Source organism: Metopolophium dirhodum, chromosome 7 (assembly GCF_019925205.1).
Source record: "Metopolophium dirhodum isolate CAU chromosome 7, ASM1992520v1, whole genome shotgun sequence".
Classification (NCBI taxonomy): domain Eukaryota; kingdom Metazoa; phylum Arthropoda; class Insecta; order Hemiptera; family Aphididae; genus Metopolophium; species Metopolophium dirhodum.
Window position 1 is genome coordinate 8,598,017 of NC_083566.1, and position 25,289 is coordinate 8,623,305.

At 29.6% G+C, this 25,289-nt stretch overlaps 1 protein-coding gene across 1 annotated transcript; it reads right to left on the minus strand.

The window, feature by feature from the left end:
• Positions 1-3,057: 3,057 nt before the first annotated feature.
• On the minus strand, positions 3,058-17,741 carry LOC132949256 (vesicular acetylcholine transporter). Its single transcript, XM_061020045.1, has 2 exons — positions 17,046-17,741; positions 3,058-7,737 (listed from the first exon to the last, which is right to left on the minus strand). Exon 2 carries the CDS (start codon positions 7,658-7,660, stop codon positions 6,026-6,028), a length of 1,635 nt encoding a protein of 544 aa, XP_060876028.1. The 5' UTR covers positions 7,661-7,737; positions 17,046-17,741; the 3' UTR covers positions 3,058-6,025.
• Positions 17,742-25,289: the final 7,548 nt, after the last annotated feature.

Consider the following 25,289-nt stretch of genomic DNA (forward strand, 5'->3'; position numbering starts at 1 on the left):
TTATTCATAATCCTTACTAGAACTTTCACGAACCACAATATGAAAATACCGTGTCTCCAATGCACTTTTCTTTATAATATCCTCTCCAGCCACGGCAGCCACTTCACCGGTCGAATTCCAATTAATGTAATCGCCACGGTGCCCACTTCAACGACAATAATAACAATTTATCAATGGCAACGCACGGTCTGCGTCGAGGGTTATTGTATTGAAAAATCCATATTTTTATTGAACGCGGACCATACGCCAAACGAAAAGCACTCGACGGTGTCGTCGGAAATGTGCCTTTGATGGTCCCATCAGATGATTAAATTGTACAGACTTTTGAACTTGTGCCAAATGAATTTAGGGTGGATTTTACTTTTTTTTGACTAAACTTGTACAAAATAGTCCGACATTCCCCCTCTGCCGAGTTCATAGTAAAATGAAACCTCTTCAGTTTTGACTTTCCGAGGTTGCCCCCGTCCGAGTCAAATTCCACAAAGAAACTAACCCTTTCGCGCGACCGAATTTCGTCGAGATACGTACTTAAAGGTTGAACATTAAATCATATTACATTTTGAATGTAGGTACTTATGCAGTTTGCAAATAAAAGTATTTGGTATAAAGGTACATGTGAAAAATAAACAGTATAAATAATGATATATGCATGTGAGAATAAGTCAAATATAGGAAGTATTCTAGAACCTATACTTAAATAGTGAAATATAATATAATTTATATGACACGATTATTTGTAATACACTTGTACTAAATGTCAAAATGTATAATTGTAATATATAATAAATTGTTTGCTTGGAAGTTGATTTAAAACAAATTAGAAAATATTATTTTTTACCAGTATTAAAAATATTATAAACATTGTAAAATATTACACATACAAAAAGGTTACGATTTTGAATTTTAGTTCCTGAGTGGAACAAGGAATTTGTTGGTTGTACCATGAATCTATTTTTTATGTATATAAATATATAATTTTGTGTCTATTATTATTACATTTTGCTCCTGACTTCAACACCAAGGGTGATTTCTGTTACACAATTTGATTTAGTTGGTATTTTGGGTTAAGGTTAAAATTATAAAATTGTTTGTGATTTTCTTAATAATTTGGAAAAATTCAAGAAGTATCAAAGACAACAGTAAAACAGGTAGCAGCTACCTAATTTTTTTATTTTTGATGACGAGAAATAATAATCAGCTGTAGTAACAAAAATAACTAATACTATCATACCGGGCCCATTAAGAAAACAAATATATAAATTTGTTTTTAATAAGTTGCTTACTTGTAAGGTTTTTATAGTGATTTATAATAAATTAAGTCTGCGTAAAACAAAATCTCAAAAAAAAAAAAATAAGAAGATTTTATGGTATAGGTATACCTACGTATATCGTCCTTGTCCCTTCCTCATACCAACCCATAACACACTTAAAACAACCAACTAATCCAATTATTATCACGTTGTTTTGCACCACAGTACCACACCTTAAAATAGTTATAATTTATAAGTTTATAACTAAGTTAGATTAAACCTGCAACTAACTAATAAATAATAATCACAACGAGTTAAAACAAAAATATACAGGAATATCTGTCAAATAATATATAGTGGTAACTATTTTCTTTAATATATTGAAAGTGATTAAATATTAAATTGGGAAATTTCTGAACTTTGTTTTAGTTTATTAAAAGTAATATTAATACTATATCATGGGTATTAATAAATAATAAACGTTGCAACAATATATACATTCTGACCTTCAGTAACTATAAATTAATTATAGTTGACGTTCGTTTGAAATAAGTAATAAATATTACATTTCGTATTTTTAACACTATTGTACACTACCTATATATAACCATTATACATTTATAATGCTTTTACGTATAATAAACAGACGATATTTCTAATCAAAACATCGACGTTGTTTTAAAAATATTATTTTGCCGTTCTTTTGTACAAATATTTTTTTTCAAACATATAATTACAATTCATGCGTTTTCATAAGTGTTCGTTGACGCATTGTAATAAAGAATACAGCATAATAAACCTACATCTAGACTGTGCAGTGGAGTGGCATTCAAAAACCGATCGAATTTGTTAAAATATTCAAAAGGACTGACGGCAACGCTGTTAAGCTTTTCTTTAGGGATGTTTGTTGTGCAGGGGACATACATATTTAATACACCGGTCAGGGGTTTATAAAGTGTATGCTGTATAGTATGCGCGGAAAAAAAGCCTGCAAAAATACTAACACAATTCAAAACAGTGTAATTTTTTTTTGTGAATATACACATATTATGTATTGTTTATAGCAGATAGTATTCTATAGAATACATAATTAACAAATAACAATTAACTAATACGTTGTACGCAATTGATCAATATTTAAATGCAAAATGCAAAACATTTGATTTCCAGGATAAATTTTCAAAAGAATGAAATATAACATGTATAACTACCGTATTTTCATGTCAATGACAATAATTAATTATGTTTTAAAGATTTATATAAATTATTTATATCTTTAATATGGAATTGAATTTTACCTTTATAAATAATTTTAATCCATTCGTCTCGACTCATCCCCAAAGAGTATTTTATGGTTTAACTATTATAGCCATAATTATATAAAACATATTATTACTTCGTTATCTATTGAGTTTTCCATGTAGCAATTGACGGTACCTATAGTGATAAATTCATTGACGATTCAGTCAAGAATTAATTATTAAATTAACCTTGCACAATGCACACATTTAATTATTACATTATATTATTATCATGAGAAACAACGAGTGTTTAAATAGTACTCATCATATTAATTCCTAAACATGTTATGAGAAAACTATATGATATTACTAAAAAACATCGAACTTGGACTAAGTGGAGCTAGAAATATATTTGCTTTACAATGATGTGTATTTTTAAATTTTTCATAGTATTTCTTTATTAACTTTATTCAACCGTTTACTGTTTTTAGGAAACTTATTTTAGGAACTTATTATAGGTATTTTAAGCGCCTTTTATCCATCAAAATAAATCCTTCAACGAATTTAAACTAAAAACCAATTTTTTTTATGTAATATAATGTTTTATTCAGGTCAGATAACAATATAAAATCATGATCAAAAAAACATTTTAATGGCTGACTAATTGTTCACGAAACAAGCTTTTTGTAATCTACTACTACTTATTTTAACATTCTAGTCTCTAGGATTATAATTTATAACAGTAAACAAGTGTAATAATTGTATTAACTGTTATTTGTATTAAATTACAATAATGACATGGTTATAAATTTCAACAAGATTAAATAACAACTAGATAATAATAATAATAATATTATTCATACAAAGAAGTGTATTAGTAACCTATAAATATACCATTAGTACTTTGCCATAATATTTACAATCGTATTTTTTAATGAGAACAAATTAGTTATTTTCATTAAAAATTAAGATTTATTTTATCTAACATGTTTAGACTAATGGAAAACAGAGTAGTCCTAAATAATAAATAAATACAATTGTTTAGTGTTTGCTTAAATACATAATTGTTTTCATTAATATATTTTAACATTAAACATAATGAAACAATAATAATAAAAAAGAACAAGAAGGACTTAATAATATTTTTTATAATTTAATCAAAATAATAAAAACTGATGAAATTGGTAACAACTTAATAAGTTTGACATTCAATAAATCAAACAATGTTTCAAACCATTTACGAAAAATTAATTTTAGGAATTTAATTTCATAAAAACACATTGATATTATAATTAGTTAATTTGTTTAACAATACTTACTGCAATATTCTACGTTTCTATGCAATAAAATAGATTTATTAATACGAGACGGACGTAGACGAATAGCTAAAGTCATCGATTATAAGTACCTATATTATTTTTTAAATTGTTTACAAGGTAAAGACAAAAATTAAAATTAAATAAAATGTGAAATCATAGTTCACTGTAAATGTTAATATAGTCTAAGTAAACATCAATCTATATTTAATTATTCTTAATATAGTTGTTCTTAACCTATAATCCTTAACATATAGTCCTTAACTAACAATAATTTCGACCAATGATATGTATCGAATTTGGTTTTATGATATGTATGAACTTGGTTGCTTACACGATTAAGTGTAAATATTATTATAGTAATAATAATATTAAAATGTATATAATATATAAAAAAAAAATAATAAAAATAAACATTTTTGTACATGTTTATTATTAGTAATTAGTATTGCTAATTTATGTACAACTTAGTATTTAATGATATGTGTTGATATGATTGGTTACCCCTTAAGATAATTATATAATATCTACTTATTCTACTTATATACTTATGAACTAATAATGTATACCTATTACCTAATAATATAACAAATAATAATTGATACTTGAAAATGGTTAAGGCAAATAAGTTGTAAGTAGTCTATACCGATTAAATTTAATAGATTTTATATTATAGTATTATAATACGTGAAGCTAACATTACAAGCTCGACTTTTCACATGGATATGTAATTTGAAATTGTATAATTGTGTTTGCGTAATAATACATTTCACGAGTTGAAACTCTTCAAATTTAATTTCTGTTGATATGTTTTGGTAATTTTTGAGCATTATGAAAGTACGAAATATTTATAATTTATTTATATATATGCTATATATATATATTAACTGTTTAACGCTGAAAAGTGATATGTAATATTTTATTAATTTTCATAGTTCTGTTTCTTAATGTTCATAACAATGTGTTATTACAAATATTATTAGAACTATGGAAAATAAGAAAATATATACGAACATTTTTATTCAATGCCCGATGGTTAATGGGTAAACATTAAAATCTAAATAATTTAACTTAACGGAAAATTATGTGATATTTTTTATACGTTGATGTTTTTTTACAGAATTTGTCATTTATTAAGTTAGTTTTACCTTTAATTTACTTAAAATATAATAGAATGTTTAGTTTTTAATTATTTAAAAAAGTGATCTAAAATTAGTATATTTATATACGTAAATTATGATATTAACATTCAATTTGTATAATGTAAATTTAAAATAGTTGTTAGTAAATTAGTAAAATGTATTGAATAATTTTAATTTTTTTTCGTGGGAAGTGTATCACTAAAAAATTAGTTTTAAAGTAAAATAAGTATTATTCATATTTTATGTTTCTTGTCAGTATTGTTTATTCGATGTATAACTATTGTTAAATAGGTAATATAAGTAATGTTAATTTTAAATAGACGTAGTTTATGCGATACAAAGTTGATGAATATTGCACTGGATTTAAATAGAATACTGTACTAGGTAACAACTAACATGTTTAATGATTATATTAAACAATATGATGTCAATTGATGATGCTTTGGTGTTTCAATAGAAATTATTTAGATAATATAGAGTGTCTTTAATTGTCTAGCTTAATTTTTGTATGCTATTTATATTTATTAAAATATATGATCCAAAACTAAATTTAGTTATTTATTATTTAAATGCATCGATGCAAATAAACATGTTAAATCTTCTTATAATAGTAACTTATTATTATTTTGTTCTATATAAATTAAGTGTTATGTTAATTAAATGTATTAATCATTAAATAATTTATAATAGCTGATGCACAATTATGATTTAAAATTGTAAAAATGAAATATTCAAATATATTGAATACCAGCTATAATAATAATCATAATTATTAATAAAGTAATTATATTATAAATATTCTAAATATTCATATTTCCCATTAACACTCAATCAATATTTCATTACCAAAAAACAAATAAGGAACGATATAGACCATATAGAATAATGGGTTTTTTCCACCATTAATTTTAAACATGACTGCTACTCGATATAATATTGCTTAGTCTACACATATAATTTGTATTAAGTCTTTTTTTTCCCGAGAAACTATTCATTTAAAAACGGTAATGTGTGATACTATTAATCATCTCACCTTCTATTTTAATACAGATCAATAGTTTCCTCGTTTAAGCATTTCAATGCTGTTGCCTAAATGGATTCCTATCCTGTGCTGGTTGAGATGATCTTCTAAAAGGATTGGTGTCCTGCGATTGATGGAATGTGGCATTTTCATTTTCGATCGCTACATGGCCATCCATATCAGTTTCTGAGTGTCCTTCCATTCTACTATACTCGCTATTAACTGGTATGGGTTGTTCTTGCATGGCATATGTTTGATATTCTTTATCTGGAGGGTCAGCCATAAGTATATTTGCCTCATTCTGGAATGGCTTGAAGTCATAAATATTTCTAAGCCTCATCAATGCCGGAGCGTATGCTAAATTGGAAACAGCTATGATGACATTCAGCCAAGTGAAACCAATCATTTCTACCACTTCACCAGCCACTATAGGACCAATGGCATAAGCTAATGAGTATGAAATATCGGCAATCGCGTAAATACTACCATAAACTGAAACATATCGGACGTCTACAATGTACCCAAGGGTTGGCAATATAGCTGTATCCACTAACGCAATTCCGAAACATATAATGCAGATAGGAATCATTAGAACTTTGTATGAGGTTGAAAAAGGAATTATTAAGCAACTAAGGCCTTCGAGAGATAATCCAATAGCCACCATAAGCCATTGATAGTTCGGGAACAATTTCGATAGCTTTACTGTCAGTATTACACCAAACACGTGTGGGAAAAATGCGGGTAGCCATATCATCCCCATTTTCCAGTTGTCATGAGTAATGTGATCTTCCATCCAGAGTGATATAGTAGGTTCTAAAAATGCAAGTGCAACGTTTGACATCATCAAGGCTCCGGAGCATACAGCAATATAAGGGTCCATAAAGAGTTTCCATATGGGTATGGTTGGAACTTTTTTCAAATGTTTTTGTTCTTTGAGTTGTTGTTTTATGGGTTTCATAACGAGGAGTAGCATTAAACCATCAACAAGACAAACGAATGCTAGTATAAGGAATGGAATTTCTTTACCAGCGAATTGATATAAAGCGCCCCCAAAAGGTGGTGCTACTAGACAACCGAAGCTGATGAATGCTAATGCGATCCCTAATGCTTGAGCTCTTTCATTTTCTTCGGTAAATCGATCAGCTATCATTGCTAAGCCAGAAGTATCAGCAAATGCAGATCCGACTCCTTGAAGACTTCTAGCTATGAAAAGGACGGAATAACTTCTTCCGCATGCAAATATCGAGGTGGATAGGAACATAATGGATAAGCCAATCATCATTGGTATGTCATATCCAATCCGATCGATTAGAGCACCAGAAAATGGATTCACCATGAGTTGTACGATTGCTTTGGATGCAAATAATACTCCAGTTGCTGAATCTTGTCCATGGTGGGCAGGTGGGGTGATCGGATCATCCGTAAAGTTTACTCCCGTGGGGATTTCACCCCAAGAATCTACGTACCTCAAATAATCTGGTATGATTGGCACAATTACCATGTATAGCATGTTGTCCAACAACAATGCTATAGACACGATTACTAGGATCAGTCTTCTTTGAATAACTGGCTCTTGAATCTTCTCCCATAGTATTTCCTTTAACTCGTTGACTTCTAAATTAATAAGTGGCACTTGGAACGTGCCCACAGCGCTCCAACACCGAAATAGTGGATTCCCTGATGGTTCCATGGTGAAGGTTCTGATATCACATTACACGACCTCCCCCGATGAAACGATGATGGAACTCACCATGATTGATCCCAGACCTTCAACAAAAAGATACAAAATAATTGTGTTAGAAAATTAATGTAAAACAATAGATGAAAAATAATGAGTGTATCTCATTGCAAAGGTATGAAATCCATCATGGAAAGTTCTTCAATAATATAGACAACAATAATGCATTAAATAAATATGAAATCTGCACCTTTGCTGTGAGAAAAACTTTAAGAAAAATGATTTAAACAATTTATTAAGTAAACGTACATTTTACTTTGATAATATTATTTACAATTTTTAATGGTTACACTTAATAATATGTATGTTTCTTATTTTAATATTAAATCACATAAATATATACTTCTAGTATAATATACATAGTACCTAGTATAATCTGATAATAATATTATTAATGTTTAACACCAGATCAGTGTAAAAGACGCGATAATTACAGATGCCACATACTCCTGAGGGTTTAGGTTTATTTAAAGTTACAAAGCTGTCAATCGAAGGGACTGTCAATTGCACGCGTAACCTCGCGGCACAAACGATTCTCTTTTACATTTTGAAAATAAATTACATGGCTGCTATCGTAACGAACCGACCCAACAACCTACCCTTTATAATTGAGTTATGTTATGTGAAATATAATTATTTTTTGGCTATGTTTAACACTATTTCTTTTTATTCAATGTACCTATATCGTACATTTATTGCAAAAAACGAAAACAAAAAAATTATTTATATGGCATAGGTAATATTGTTAATAATTTGAAAAAAAAAATGCTGAATAAAGTATAAGTTATCAGTATATTTACGTTTAGTCATCATTTCCCTTAGCAATGATTTTCGTGTTTGTTTTGGTCCCCCACAAACATTTTAGCAAAGTTTATAAAGACATCCACTGTAGTCACTACCCTGTCTCATTATTTTTAATGATGCAATTTGCTAATTAACTGGTCACCATATACATTGGAAGGGAGCAACCCTCCTAGTATGTTTCGTTCATTTTATAGGGTTCGAGTGTCGATAATGTACGTGTTTCTTCGCTCGATGCAGATTCGTTTGACGTACACAAAAAAAACATCAATGAATTTGTATATGTAAAATAGTTCAGTAAAAGAGAAGACATTTTATTCGTCGAGTTACCAACAATTACTCAAATTGGTGAATTTGTTTGTTATTTAGTAGGAACTAACATCTATTTTTATTTTAATAACCCGTAATAGATATTGGACATGTACTTGACTAATACATGAACAACATATTTAACATTGGAAAATATGTAGGTACTTAATCAATAAGTTCAGATGAATTCAAATAAAATTTAAATTGTATTATTCAAATTTCAAGTTTTTAATTTGTAATCAAAAGAATTGTGGTTTTGAAATTTTAAACAAAATTAAATTCAATTATTGACTAAAAATATATATGACTTATTATTAAAATACACTTATTACTAAGCTAAACCTAATCATAAAAAAAAGTATTTACAAAAAAAATAATTCTCAGCTAAACGGACTTTATCTACATTTTATAGTATAATATATTAAAGAAAATTTCCAATCATGGAAAATGTAAATTACTGTTGTATAAATTATATTTGTATTACCTAGTAAACAACCATATTTAGTTATTCAATTAATTTTTTTATGAACAAGTTGAACTTTGTTATAATTTAAATAAAAACCCAGTCACTACAGTTTGTTTAAATTTCTACATTTAATATTGAGTATTTATTCAACATATTTTGCATAGTTTAACATAATCGATGTAATTTAGTAGATTTATTATTGAATCACAATTTTATATTTCAATTTACATACTAATTTATATTACTTACTATTTTAAGATGAAATTGTCATACAAAATTATGCACTTAAAGCATATCTAAACTTATAACAACCGTAAATACATTATATAAGTACTAAATCTTTAGTATCTACCTAATTATTATAAAATACAATTTAATTTGCTTTACGATTACTGATTGTTTGATTAGTTATTGAAATATTCTGTGGTAATTATTTACATTAAGTAAAATGCCAATATTGTAAAATTGTTTGTTCATAATAATGATAACTTAATAAACGTTAATTACATTTTACAAACTTTTTAAAATACATGGGCGAATCGTACAATTAAAATATGTACCTATATACCTAAGTTTATAAATTGAAATAAAAAAAAAAATAAATTGTATTTACCTAAGAAATAAATTAAAAGCTGTTACGCTCAAAGAATTAAAAAAAATAATGAAAATTTTCTATTGAAATGTGTTGGTTTGGAAAAATTGTTTATGCAAACTCTGAAAGGGGTAGCTCATTCTTAACGTGGCGGAAAATATATTTTTAACCGTGCGCACCTAAGTCAATTTGATCACGTTTCGAAAATCCGGTGTTCTGCTGAAATTAAATCAACCACTTCGCTTTTAACATAAAAAAACTGGATTTCTTTCTTTTTGTATAAAAAACTACTGTCGATTTTTATTTCTTTTCATATAGATTTATTTCATATTTAAAATATTGATACAACTAATAAAATCTTTTTTTAGTAAATTTACATGACTACTGTTATCGCTCTAATAATTAAATACCTAGTCAAGTTTAGTTTATTTTTTTTAATTTTAACGGAGATATTATTCTAAACGTGTTATTTTTAAATAATACCTACGATAGGTATCTACATTAATTTGTTCAAATTGTATTATTACTTATCTGAATAAAAGCATCCATATACTTATAACAAATTGGTTCGGATTCAATAAATAATTATTATAATTGCATAACATAAAATATACTATCACAATTAATTGTACTATTTAGTATTTTATAAATATTTAGGATTAATGGAATTTGTGAATGAATAATTGAACGTTTGGCTTTGAATGACAAATATCAAATGTTTGCGTGAAAAGCTTTTTAAAGAACATAAATTAATAATTCAATTATATTGAGTATTGATGAATTTCCTAGAAGGTTCTATATTATTTCATGTATGTCTGAAATAGTATTATTTTTTTAATTTATGAAAATAAAGTAAATGGATTAAATTACAAATCTAAAAAAAATAATAAATAGAAACCGTACGTAACTCTGTTAAAAATCGTAAATATTTAATTGGTATATCAGCTACATAATATAGGTAATTGATAGCTACTTGTGTATATTTATAGTATTCATACATAATTGTAGAAATAACCAATATTGATTAAATGGTCTGAATACTGAATATGTTAATTTGTACTATAGTTAGTACCTTATTTCAATTAAACTGTTCAACAAATATTCTATACGATTACCCGAAAAGTTGACGTTAAATTAAAACTGTATTTTTCAACTATCTTTTTTAATTGTCATAGGAAAACCTAGAATAATTAATTAACGATAACAAGAAGTGTAAACCTAATATCTATATCAAACAACATCACTTAAAATTCAGCAGCACAAAAAATAAAATAATATTTAAAACTCACGTCACATGGATCAAACGTGTAAATTAAATACAATTTTGAAATACTAATACTAGATTTTTTAAAAAATTAAATATTCTAGTCATGATTTAATTTCCTTGATAAATATAAGTATATTTATAATCTTACAATGACAACTACCTACCTAATCAATACATTTTATAATATCATTTAATTATTTTTTTTTTTCATATGAGTTATAATACATGTCATATTATTATAACGATAATAGTTTAATAAAAATAAAATCGAGTAAAATATTCGGGCTGTGGTATGTGCGTTGTACCTATTTACTATTTTAATTTCTCTGGTGGCAAGGAGGCAACTACTCCTCAGATACCTAACCAATTGGACAATAGTGTCTTTTTACCTTATGGATGTTTACCACAGACCGCCATACCTCCACTTAAGAATTTACCTCAGATTCCACCTATGTGGACATATACGACGTTTTCTGCACGATGAAAAATTCCGTTTAAAAATATTCGAACGAACATTATGATTTTATAATAATATTTGTTTAACTAAAACTGGTCTTCAAGTGTACATTATGAGGTATCATACCTAAATACGTTATGTATAGATATTGGATAGGAGTCCTGACCTGTGTGCGTTCGTTGACGTGCACATAATTTGGCTGGCCTTAACGTAATGTCTTCGATCTGTATATACAAATAGTATACTAAATAGTCATTAGTCAACGAAATATCGGCTGTAGGTGCTAGATTCGAAGAACTTTTACGAGTGGATTGCTGCGTCGACGGGATCGCCATTTTAGTTTGTACAGTTGCCGGATCGAGGTGGTCACTATGATAAGTTATAACTATTGTTACTGTGGTAGGTGCACCTAATCAACCCCGCCACGGCTCGTCATTATTATAATATCCGAAATGAGAGGGTCGCCTGTTCGTTATATTATAGGCCTTGTGCATAAAATATATTATATCGTCGTCGCATGTCCGATTTGTCGAATGGTGCCGTGACCGTGCGCACTTAAACTTTTCCTCAGTCTTTCCGCCTCGTTATTCCCTTCCCAGTGGTTATAAATTATACGTGTTGTGTGTGTGTGTGTGTGTGTGTGTGTGTGTGTATGTGTACCCTACACGTGCGTGTCGTATACGACAACGGCGTTTTACGAGCTATTCTTGCCTCACGAAGACAACCACGTAAGTCAGCCGCTGCTTCATCGCATTACAAAATATCTTTGTAATACTCCGGCGTGTATAATTTAATAAGCAAATAACCATTTGCTATTATTGGCACGTAGCTGTCGTCGTGGTTTTGTTTTCGAGTGGACGGAAACTCGCGCTCCGCTGGAAGAACTTTTCATCCGTGTCCATATTTGAGTATCGTAAGCTCCCGCAAGTCATCACGCGCGGTCTATACGACGGGCACTGGGCGGCGGATAGAACGATGGAGGGTCAATTATAGTGGTTGACGGGAGGGTGAGGTGTTGGCGACCGATCGAACTGGTGCCACCTCCACCGCCTTTACAGGTACTTACGTATTGTACGACAGTAATTAGGTATTATAATATACATCTAAGCGAAAACGACGGTATAAAACCGAAACGATGGGCGAGACGAGCACCGAGCTCCGGACTCTGGGAACAAAGAACCGACGTAAAGTAACAGCGCGCGGTTCCCGAGGGCTCTTATTGCGATTTCCTCAAAATCTAAACAAAACAAAAAAAACAAAACTAAAGAAAGAAAATTATCGTTAGAGGGGTTGACCTGCATGTACACGACGCACAACTGGGGCGGCGAGCGGCAGCGGGTGCTCACAGGAAGTAATTGAGTTTGCCGAGGGCTGATGGCCGCGGGCGGCAGTGGTAAAATACCAGCGAGAAAAAGCCGCCACAACTGCTATAGGCCTTTTGTTTCGAAAGCCGAATGCAAACGCGGTCTCGGTTGTGTTTTCTACCATCCCCCTATATATATATATATATAATAATATACGTATGCCCGTCACGGTGGGATCAGAAATTAGGTTACTTTTTTCTATATTCTCCCCCATATAACAAAAACCCAACTAACTGACTGCGTACACAGACCGACGACAATGGTAAATATACATCTATATATGTATATTACATTATGTATTGATGAGTCTGAATATCTTTATATTCTTACGGGATTTACACGCTAAAGATTTGTCCACAAAATTTGAGCTTTTAAAAGCCAGTTAAAAAAGCACGTCTTGTGCGAGGGTTATAACTTAAAATGTGAAACTATTCAAATTCGATTTCGAGGTGTAATGATTTTTAAAAACCAATAAACATATTAATATTATACGTATTATTTTCTCTTGGTCGGAGAAAAAATTTACGTAATTATCATATGTACAACATTATGTACAACAAATAATTTGCTCAAATTAATTTTTGAAGGCCATGGTTAAAACGATTTCAATTTCTGTACAACTATTAGGATGTAATATAGTAGACGATGATATTGTTTTAATTTGACAACCAATATTATCAAATATTTCAGTTATTGCTGTTGTACTTATATTATAGTTTTAAAAGCTCTAATAGTTTGGGTTACCCAATTTCTATGAGTTATTACTTATTTAACTTGCACTTAATGAATGGGAAAATCTATAGATTATATATAACCTAATAAGATTCTTTTTAAACCACATTCAACACAAATATTATTGATTATCAATAATCGCTATAGGTACTAGTTAGTATTGTTTAGATTATGTCGTTGACGTTTAAAAATTATATTAAATAAAAGTTTTAAGTTGTAAGTTTAAAATATTTTATTACATGATTTTATATATATGGGATAAATCTATCTCAAAAAATTGAATTAATTATAATCGAAAATATATTAGATTTCAACCTTACCAATATTACAATATAGATTCACTAGTCTCCAAGTAACAATTCCTTATGTTGTATTTTATTTTTCTAGAATTTTAAAATGTCGAGAAATTGAGATTTTTGTAAAATATTGTTTTAATACTTAATGAAATATAAATTATTTAGTGTTCCTAGTATAGGTATAAGAGTAATAATATTTTATTTTACAGCATTTATTTTAAAATAATGGGCTATATGTTTCAACTATATTCTTTCGATGGTTTCTTAAATGTTTATTTTTTCTTTTAAAAAAATGATAATATCTTGTCGACGTTGTACAATGATTGATCTCGAAAATGTTGCACTTGTTAAATAAAACACATCTTCTGTTAACAAATTTGGTAAGTAATCAAATTCGATATCTTTGATAAATATCTAAGGTTGACAAATTTGAGATTTAGATAAGTATTTTCTTTTTTCTGACAACAGATTTTTTTACATTGTTGTTAAATCATTAATTTAGGCCTTCTTAAGTATTTTTGAGAAATATTAAGCAATATATTTTATAACACGTCTACACCTTTGCTAGTTTTGTGTAAACCAAGTTCCAATCAGAATTTTTTTTATTTTAAATAAGCCTAATCAGGCAAGACGGGTGTATCGATAAATTGGATCGCTTCGTTGTGTGTTCTTAACTCTGTTAAAAATTGAAATTTGAAAGTAATTTGAAATTAAAATAGTGGACAACCCAATATTGAGTATTGCATTTTAGGGAATTCGATACCGTGATTTTATGTTTTTGTCTAACACATGCGTGACATAGTATTTTAGACGTGTTTTTTGCCAAACATTCAAATTGATCTATTGAAGCGATAAGAATTCTGAAAACAGATTTGAATTCGTCGTCAAGTCTACTTGAAATCGACTTTCCCACATTTTTGATATTATCCCCCAAATTTTAGAAAATATCAATTTAAAAAGAGTATTTAAACATTTTTGTATTTCAATTTTTGGAGAAGCTAAAATCAAAAAATCAAAATTGTGGGAAAGTCGATTTCAAGTAGGTATTTTTTTTGGTAAGGCTTCACCAAGTTAGATAGAGGAAAATATTATCACAGAAACTATTTGTGTTTCACCTGTGACTTAGTAAATAGTGACGAAGCTGTGAATCTTTTTTTTTTAAGAGGGGGGGGGGGGGCAAAATATTAAATATATAACTTAAAAATCATTAAAAATTAAAATGTAAAAGTATAATAATATATTTAAAAATAAATATGCATTAAGCAAAAGAATAAAAAGTGTCTTGAGGGGAAATGCCTATGTCATCACCACTCCATAAATACGAAACTGTGGTAAATACTAAATGTAACAGAAAAATCTATCTACTGTTATATAAATGGAGAAATATCAAATAACTGAGATAATACATATTTTGTTTCGTTAACATGAGAAGTTTATTGCCTATATCTTACTCCTTATAAATTCAATAAATTGATTACCTATGTTAAAATAATATTATAATGATGGAATATAACACTGTAATATACTCTGTACTTCACAAAACAGTCAACATATTATTATATATGCAAACAAGTAAAATATAATCCAAACGGAGTATAACAATTTCTTGTAAAATGTTATTAATATGTTGAATATTACATGTAAATCATACATTGTTATTTAATTCATGCAAAAATCGATATTTAGTTATATGGAATGTAAATTTGAACTGTGGTAACATCTGGTATGTAAGAGACAAAATTATTCTGAGAATTATAAATTGATATAAAAATTATCATAGTTAGAGGCAGCAATGTACATCATTATCTCATTGACTGGACTTCATAAATTGGGACTAAAAACAAGACAGACGTGAATTTACAGAGTTACTGTATGCACCTTTACGTCACTCAGCATAAAATTTGGTGTAACACTTGGAATATTTTCAAGATTAGTTAAATACACATAATATTTAATTATTGTTTGTAAATATTTATTTAAACTTCAACTGAAGTCGTATCTATTCAAACGATTGTTGATATTGGCACGCAACAATACATTATAGCCATAACTCATAGTACTATACCATCTTGTAATAATAAGTAATGGAATGAATACAAATGTGTTAGAAAATGAAAGACGTAAATCTACTATATAATATTACCAATGGGCTATGTTATACAGGTTTTGATGTCATAAAATCAAAATGTAATGAAACTTTTGTTACCTACCTCGATCTATCATTGTTCGTTAATGTACATGAATCAGTTTAAACATTTTGTCATTAAACACGGCTTACAATCGTTTCACGGGAATGGCAAATATTACCATCGTATTTAGTTAAATTTCAACAACCCATAATATTCCATAATAACCCATTTCATTCGAGTACTGCAAAGACGCAATCCAAAAACAATAATCCGCATAATACCTATAACTGTCCAACAGTTAACCGTTTGGTCTTCACTGATCCTCTTGTAGGTATAACATCATACTAATCGCTGAATACATAATTTTAGATCAAACTTGTAGCAAGTAACGCGTATTATATATACAGATAATTGGCATGGTCGTTGCAGAGATTTCTCGCGCTGTACAGGTAAATAATAATTCGACTCTGACAAATAAATCGCGGCTGCCAAATGGTGTGGTCGTAGACTTCTATGGTATAAATCTGAAAAGGGATAAAATATTTCATGTTTCGCGTTAAAAACCGGGCCACATTTTTTGCGGGTTACCACGGTTCTTACACCCCGTAACCCGGGTTTGAACCCGTTTTGATTCAAAACTGCCGACGATTATGTGCCCTTAAATAACTATATTAGTTAAATTAATCAAAACGCATCTTTCCTCACGTTTTATGCCATTTGTGTTTCACTTTAATGAACTCGTCTTGAATTACGTTTTATTTCAACCCACCCTTATCGTACGTACGTATATACACTTACTGCTTATAAATAGACTTATCTTGGAAACGGTTGCTCACTTGCTCATATCAAAATATAATAATAGTAACGGTGACAATAATTTATTATAAAGACTTTGCAGTGTAATATTATAATAGCAATGCTCACCCAGAACCGAGTTAGCAGCCGGACCCGCGGACGAGTTCCAGAAGCCCCTGATGGTAGTGGCCAACTTCTGCGGCGACGCCGCGACGGACGCTACGATTGCAGCGTGCAGTTTGCTGCCGGTTGTGCCGCCGTCTCCCGCCGCAGCCGGTCCGACTTGGTCGGCCGTCGCGAGCGTCGCGTCCGTATCCACCTTGACCGAGCGTCGACTATGCGTACCGACCACGCCGCGACTCCCCGTGTAACCGCACGCGCGTGATCACCAACTGCCGGTGCACATCACAACGATGACCGCGGACGGCGACGACGCGGAACGTTGATGATGACCGTGGCCGCTGTGCCCAAAGTGCAGTCCTCGTGATGCAGGACGGTCGGACGGGCAGCTATGGCGCTATGCACTCAGGATCTCGAAGCGAAGATCGCGATCGAGTTTCCTGTGCAGTGGCGGTTGAGGGTGCGAGTAGTGGTCGCGGTCGTGGCGATGCGCGTGCAGTTGTAGGAGAGGGTGAGGGGGCGCTTTTGACTCCTGGAATGGCGGGGGGGGGAGAATAATGTATATTTTTATTTTTGTAGTGGTGGTGATGACGATGGTGGTGCTGGCGTTGTGTTACGCTACGGAGATGGACATACGGAAAAACGCGGCGCGACTGTGGCTGGTGATCGAGCTCGGGCGCGTGACGGACGCTCAGTGCGACCGGCAGGTCCCTTCGAACGCCGCCGGCGCCGAATCCGCTCGTGGGCGTGCCCGAGGTGCCGGCGCCCCGCCCGGGCGCCGCCTCGATTCGCGCGGGTCGCCTCCGACACCCGTGTCCCGACGTCCCGGTGCCAGCGTTCGCGCGCGCGCGTGTCTTCGCAGCTAGTGGGTATCTGGGTCAATGCGGCCCGGCGATTCTTCGCAGGTCCACCCCGCCACACCCCACCAACGACGTATATGCAAATTAAGACCGGTGACTGACTATCGCTACACTACTATGTGGTGCAGGGTGTAATGTGGGTACGCGCTTATACGAGTAATATAATATAATAGGTAGCTAGCTATATATAGCCCGCCAGGTTATCACAGCGACCGCGGAACACACGCGTGTGTAAACAGAAAAAAATTTGACGAACGAGTGGAAATGAAAACTCGGCAAAAGAACAGAATAACACCGTATATAATATGATACTGTAGCAATTGTAAAGTATACTCGTAAAACAGACGACTTTATTGTTGTTGTTACGATTTTAGAGTCTGGCGTTGTATTGCGGAACGAGTATAATAACTATTACATACATAAACTATAATATTGTTCTCGGTACGGGGTAACGACGATACACGCGTCCGCGCCATTGTATAAGAATATAAGATGTATAATATAACTATAATATAAGAATAGTACTGTATGCGATATGTGCAGTGTGTGTCCGAAGAACAAGACCGCAGAGTAACTGTTATATTATGTAATATATGTATATAGTATTGTATTATGTTTTATTATATAGGTACATAATGGGCTATGGTGGTGTACTGCTGTTCCGTATTACACTGGTAATGCAAAAATATAATAGTTTATTGACTCGTTCGCTGTATAGTGTAATATAGTACCTACACACTACAGTATATTCGAAATTCTGATATTGCACGTTTATATATAGTATTTGTTTTATAATAAATTAAATTATAACTGAAAATTGCGTAATTTGTGACTTGGAAATAACTTTGCGATCGATTTTCCTCCTTTATGCGTGTTACATAAACTATATTTACGATAGTTTGCTGAACTATACCCTGTGCCAGTAAAAAAGAATTCTCTATGAACGACAACTGCACGTACTTCAAACATTAAAATATTCTTCTCGTTTCGTTTAAATATAACTTGAAATAACATTAAGCTTACATAAAGTTTATTTTAAACCACATATATTTTTGATGTTAAATCATCATCATAACTGAAATCAAACTAAATTACATATCAATAACAATACACTGTCATTACATTATATTATAAGGATTAAGGACACTATTACTCTTAGCATTGATTATAAATATTTCATTTTAATCGTATGTACCAGTTGTACATTTATTAATTTATGTCAAAGAAAAATAAGAATAATATATGGTGAAAAGGCACTATATTAAAAATTATAATAAAACATGCATTATACACTCTGCAAGACTTATATTGTTTTAACTTCTAATTATAATTTTCATCTGAAAAAAATAACCTTATAGATAGAAAAAATATAGTAAATGAGTATTTGGTATCAGTCTTACTTCACTCGCCATATTGCAGCTAGGGTAGCAGTTTCTTATGAAAGAAAATTTGAAAGCAATGATAATCCATCGTATTCAAAAAACGATTTTAAGTTCAGTTGATGCCGAGATTACTTACATTTCTTCAACGATTTTTGATTGCCATCGATGGTTTTCCTTAACGCTTAGAGAAACTATTGAGATAGGTAATCTAAAAATGTTTCTTTTCAAAGTACCATCCCGACTCAATCTCTGATCTTATAACTACGACATTGTTACATAAAACTTTTTAAACACTCTTTTAGCTTAATCTTCTATCTGATATAGTGTTCACAACAAAAATAAATATACATTTCTTGTTTTGCTTGTAATCTAAAATCTGTTATGAAATAAGAGAAAATATTTTTATACAAAGTGCACTTTATTATAATACAAAAGATAATAGATATTTAAGATAGTAGTTAATACCTACACAAATAATTTGTATAATGCAAAAAAATACTACCAAAACTACCTACATTATACTTTTACTGCAATTACATTATTATATAAACTATTAAGTTTAAAGAAAAATGAGGGCTTCAAAAGTTTTAAGGAGTAACCAGTAGTAGACCATTTTTGCTGTACAATAATTAATTTTTTTTTTCCTATTCATATATCTCTTTATGTAAATATTACTATCACTCGTTATCTAAGGTAAACTGAATAGAATATTTTTCTTCATTAATCGGTAGGCATATTGTGTTCAGTTGGCAACAGTTGCCATTATATGGACTAGGTATAGTAGGTATATTAATACGTTTAAATCAATTCATAAATTACACACGTTTTCCCATTCTTAAACCAATATTATAGTAATCCAATAGATTTGAATAATTTACATTTTACACACATTACTCATAATTAGTAATTTATTTAGGTGCTCATTTTGTTACTGACATAAATAACTTTCAAGTATAATTGTACAGACGATAAATAAGCTGACTACTGTTTATTAGATCTAAATTTGGCTTGTAAGATACACATATTATACTATGGTATATTTGCACGTTAATTTAATCCTCTGAAGTCTTAACAAACACACTAGTTAATATATTTTCATTGTTTATTTAGACCTATTGACAATTCCTAAGATCTACTAGCTATTTATGAATTTATGATGCAAGTTTATTTAAGCTTTGTATGAATATTGTTTAATCTTAGGATTATTTTAAATATACGTATACACGTTACCATTTAGCATTTCAGATGATTAATATTGAACGTTTGAGAAATAACTTTGTCAAGTTGTATCTAGATATATAATTAAAGCTTATATTTTGTATATTCACGTAGGTATACTCATTATTCGTAAATTCATAAATCAAAATAAATATTTTATTGAAACTAAAACAAATCTACAATGACAACTTTTTTTAACATTTATTGGACTATATATACAATTTTTATTTAGGTACCATAAGCATAAATGCGAGAAAAAAAATATAATATAAAGACGTGGAGACATGATGTGAGAAGTCACTCAGCAGTAACACTCAAATATGAACGATTATATGATTAGACTATATTATACATATTATATTTGTTATTTTTTTTTATTTTATTTTTTATTACTGAGCCAAGTCATGACATCATCGCCTTTTAAGCATTCTCGAAGGATTTCCAAGGATGTTAGCCGAGTGAAGTGCAGAAATTAGTGGATAATGACAACTTAAACCAAATTGTTTAACTGCAGTGTTGTTTTAAAATACAAATATATTTGATTTTTAGTAACTGTTTTAATGCTCTCAACATATTTTTGTGACTTTCTCAAAAGTACCCAAGAATATTAAAAATCTCTCTAAACTATTTATTTGAGGTCCTTAGTACTGCATGTAATTTTTCGAAACTTTAAACTGTCTCAAAAATATCAGTCATTTATCATACATTTATTAATTTTAAAACCAATAATTTCGTCCTTAACTTAAAAAAAATTATTATATCATCTAAAAATGACAAGGTTATAAGAAATATAAAAGATACTGATTTTTTTGTGTTGTTTCATAAAGAATTTGCAACGTTTGTTTAATTTAAAAAAATAATATTTTCTTTAACTATGAATACTCATATGTTGCACGAGTACCTACCATGCCATGAAAGTTTATAAAACTGGTGAAGGATTCTAGCTGAATTAAAGTTTTATATTGTAGTATAAAATAAATATTATATTTCAAGAAAGAAATATTTTATGTAGGATTGTTCTCATTGAAATATGTATTAGATTCTGAGCGGAGCGATAAATAGTCGAAATAATGGTTCGATTTTAAACTTCAGTATCTTGTTTGATGGGAAAGTGAATCTAGTTGATGCTTTGAGAAGGTCAAAATCCCATATTTCAAAAGCGCAGTGAGAAACAAAATAAAAATTAAGGAAAACCGGGAATTCTTACGCAAAATCTGTTTTTGAGAAAATTGATTTTGGTTTTTGGTGTAGGTAACTCTTAAAACAAATGACCGATAGAGACATGTAGATACACGTAGATACATTATGGTTGTTTATATTAGCATTTTCTATACACGATAAAATTTTCAAAATATTTTGAATTTTTCTTTGTTAACGGTCATTTTCAGTTTCTAATTTTTTTCTTTTTATGAATGTCAATACAATTTTATTTTTTGGGTAAAAATGCTTGAAAATTGAATACAAGGCTCTTAATATATTGTTAAAATGATATTTGAAAAATATTTAAAACCTATAGCAACAATTTTTTTTTACAAGCATTTAAAGTTCAAATGTTGACAAACCACTTACAAATCACGAAAATGTGGAAATTATTTTTAATTAGAAATTCATAAAAATTTTTGTTTTTAAATCTAAGATTTCAAAATGTAATACAAGATTCCTCATACCTTTGTATATATATATATACCTTTATCAGAAAAAAAAATGTCTACTAGAAGGTCAAATTACATTTTTAAAAGTGTTTGAAGTTCAAATTATTCTTTATTTATTTATCGTAGTTGTATAAAATGTTATATAAAAAATAAGCGTTCATTTAAAGTTAATATTTTGTGGTAATTATTAATTATTATTAATCTGAAAATGACCGTCTTCGCTCATCAGTCTCACATTCTTTTATTAAAAGTAATAAAATAAATCATAACATTTATACGTTATCAATAAAGTTCCAAACTGTTAATGAGACAATATTCTATTGACAATATTGAATACAATTATATAATCCTAAAACTCAAATGTTCACATTTGTATTCGTTTAAGTATAATGAGCATAAACCACAAAAATATTACATCAAGCGCTGTGGCTCTATGCATGCATATCAAATAAGTAATAACTATAAAATCAAATTAAAAATCAAATTTTTATTATGGACTTCCGTATCCGGCATTGGTCTCATAAAAAAAGAAATATAACACGGCTTCTGATAATTACATTTTTTAATACAGAGTTCAAAATATAACAGGAATAAATTCAAACTAAACTGCAGTATTTTAAAAATATTTGTGTATAAGTATACGCCATGAATAAATATATTATAATGTAATACTTTTGAAAATTATAATTTAACTTTTGTATGTACTTACCTATAGTATTAACTATTAATACGCAACGCTATAGTTAATTTTTCACTTTAAAATGATAGTTAAATTTTTATCGATTTATAAAAAATTAAAATTAATGCGTTTCATTTGAAATAAAAAAATATACCAATATAGACTATATAAATTATTGTATACTACCTACATATACTTATAAGCAATACAAATAATTTAGTTGATGGGTCCATCGTCCATTTTGAATTATTACAAAATATAAATTTTCCAATGAATAATAATTCACATTTAAATTATTATGATATACATTTAACAGAGTTAAAACAAAATCGCAAATGGTTATAACTGATTTACTTTTTGTTTTGAGATTGAATGTGACAGAAGGTGGCTCTAATAATATTCAAAGTGGAATATACGTTTGACAAATTTACATTTATGACATATTAAATATATGTTGACTTTTTTTCGATAAGTCACTCTAAATCACGTCTTTGTTGGATATTAAATATATTTGGCAATCAAATTTTTGCAATATTTTTTGTTTATTTTATTTTGCGTTCGCAATATTTTCATTATAAGGCGTGTTAGATAAACTACTCTTGTATAGAGTAAACTTATTATATTTAAAATATATGAGAAATAAAATTTAGTTATATGGTAGATACTATATAGGTATTAGAGTTTCCGATGAATTCCCCTATAGTCGGTAAAAGCATTGAAGGAAAAACTACTGAAAACTATTGATATATGTTTTTTAAAACCATGGCTGATAGCATGGATTTAATCGAGCTCAGAACTGTTTATCCCATTTGATATTGTGGGAGTCATGTAAATATCATTATTCTTCCACTTAAAATTAGTAAAATCCATTGGGACTCCATGTACATAACATTTTATAACAACTTCGGATACCACGCCTTGACATATATGAGATTTCCTTATCCATCAAAAGATTATAGGAGTAGGTACGCAGAAAGCTAAACAAGAAAAAAGGGCGAACTTATAGTCTAGGGCTTGAAATCGATATTGGACACCGATTTTGAATACCAATTAAAACCATCAAAAGCAGAAATCGATATATTCAAAACCAAAAACGAAATCAGAAAAAATAAATACCGATATCCGAAACTAAAATCAAAATCGGAAAAAGTAAATACCAATATCTGAAATTTAAATCGGAAAAAATCATAGAGTAATACTCTCTGGTATTATTATTTATTACTCTATGGAAAAAATATAGACCCAGGGCCGGTCTTAGGGGTGGGCGAGCTGGGCGCCAATATGTCATGGGCGCCTTCAGAGTTCAGATATTAATTTTATAATAATAGTTTTTGTAATTCAAATTATTTTTAATAATTCGAGTAAATACAATAATGTATAGCAAAAATTAAAAGATATCTTGAAAAAAACCATAGCTGTCACAGACTAACGAAAATAGATAGCCGAATCAATTATGCGGGTACTCCACCTTCACATTCGAAAGTATATTTAACGCTTTTGTCTTCGTGGAAATGTGTGGATCGCACTTAGGATTCTATTGACAATTCCTGTTACAGTTGCATCTGGAGAATGTAGTTTTTCGAAACTTAAGCTAATTAAAACATTTATGTAAGAGCAACTATGGGTGATGAAAAATTATCATCACTTGCAATCTTATCTATTGAAAATGATATTGCTGAAAATCTCGATTGGACAACATTGGTAAATGAATTTACAGAGATTAAAGCACGAAAAGTTCCACTAAATATATGAAGATTATTTGAATATAAACATACCTACCTATTAAATACTATATACTTATTCATATTATTATTATAAAAATGACTTTACTTTAAATTTATTTCAGTAATAAAAATGAATTAAACAGTTTGTTTTTTATTCTGACTTCTGAGTAAAAAATACTTAATCTGAACTAGAGGGCGCATTAATTTTTCTTGCCCAGGGCGCATAGTTCCCTAAGACCGGCCCTGTATAGACCTAACCTCGTAACCCGCATCTAATATGACGTAATATGTACAACAAATTATTGTTACTGACTATACTAAGAATGTCTTAAACATTATTGTCATATTTATTTTTAACTGATAGGTATATTCTAATGTATTGATTTTTGAGAATGACAGAATCTCATCCATATTTTCATACTAAAAGGGGGAACGGCTCTTCAATAAAGCTACAACCAATACAAATAGTAAGAATAATACATATCAAAAATAAGACATTGATTTGAAGTGTTTACTTAGTATTATTTCCGTGTTGCTCGGCAACACAATACGTCTTAATGTTGTTTGTTCGATATGAATAAAAAATTTCATGGACTTTTAAGTTAATATTTCAATTACTAAATTCAAGCTAAATTGTTATTATTTGTAAATTGTTCTTTTTTTCCAAGACCATCACAGTATAGGATATAATATATAGCTTTCAGTTAGAATTTACTTAGATATCATATAAAGTAAAGC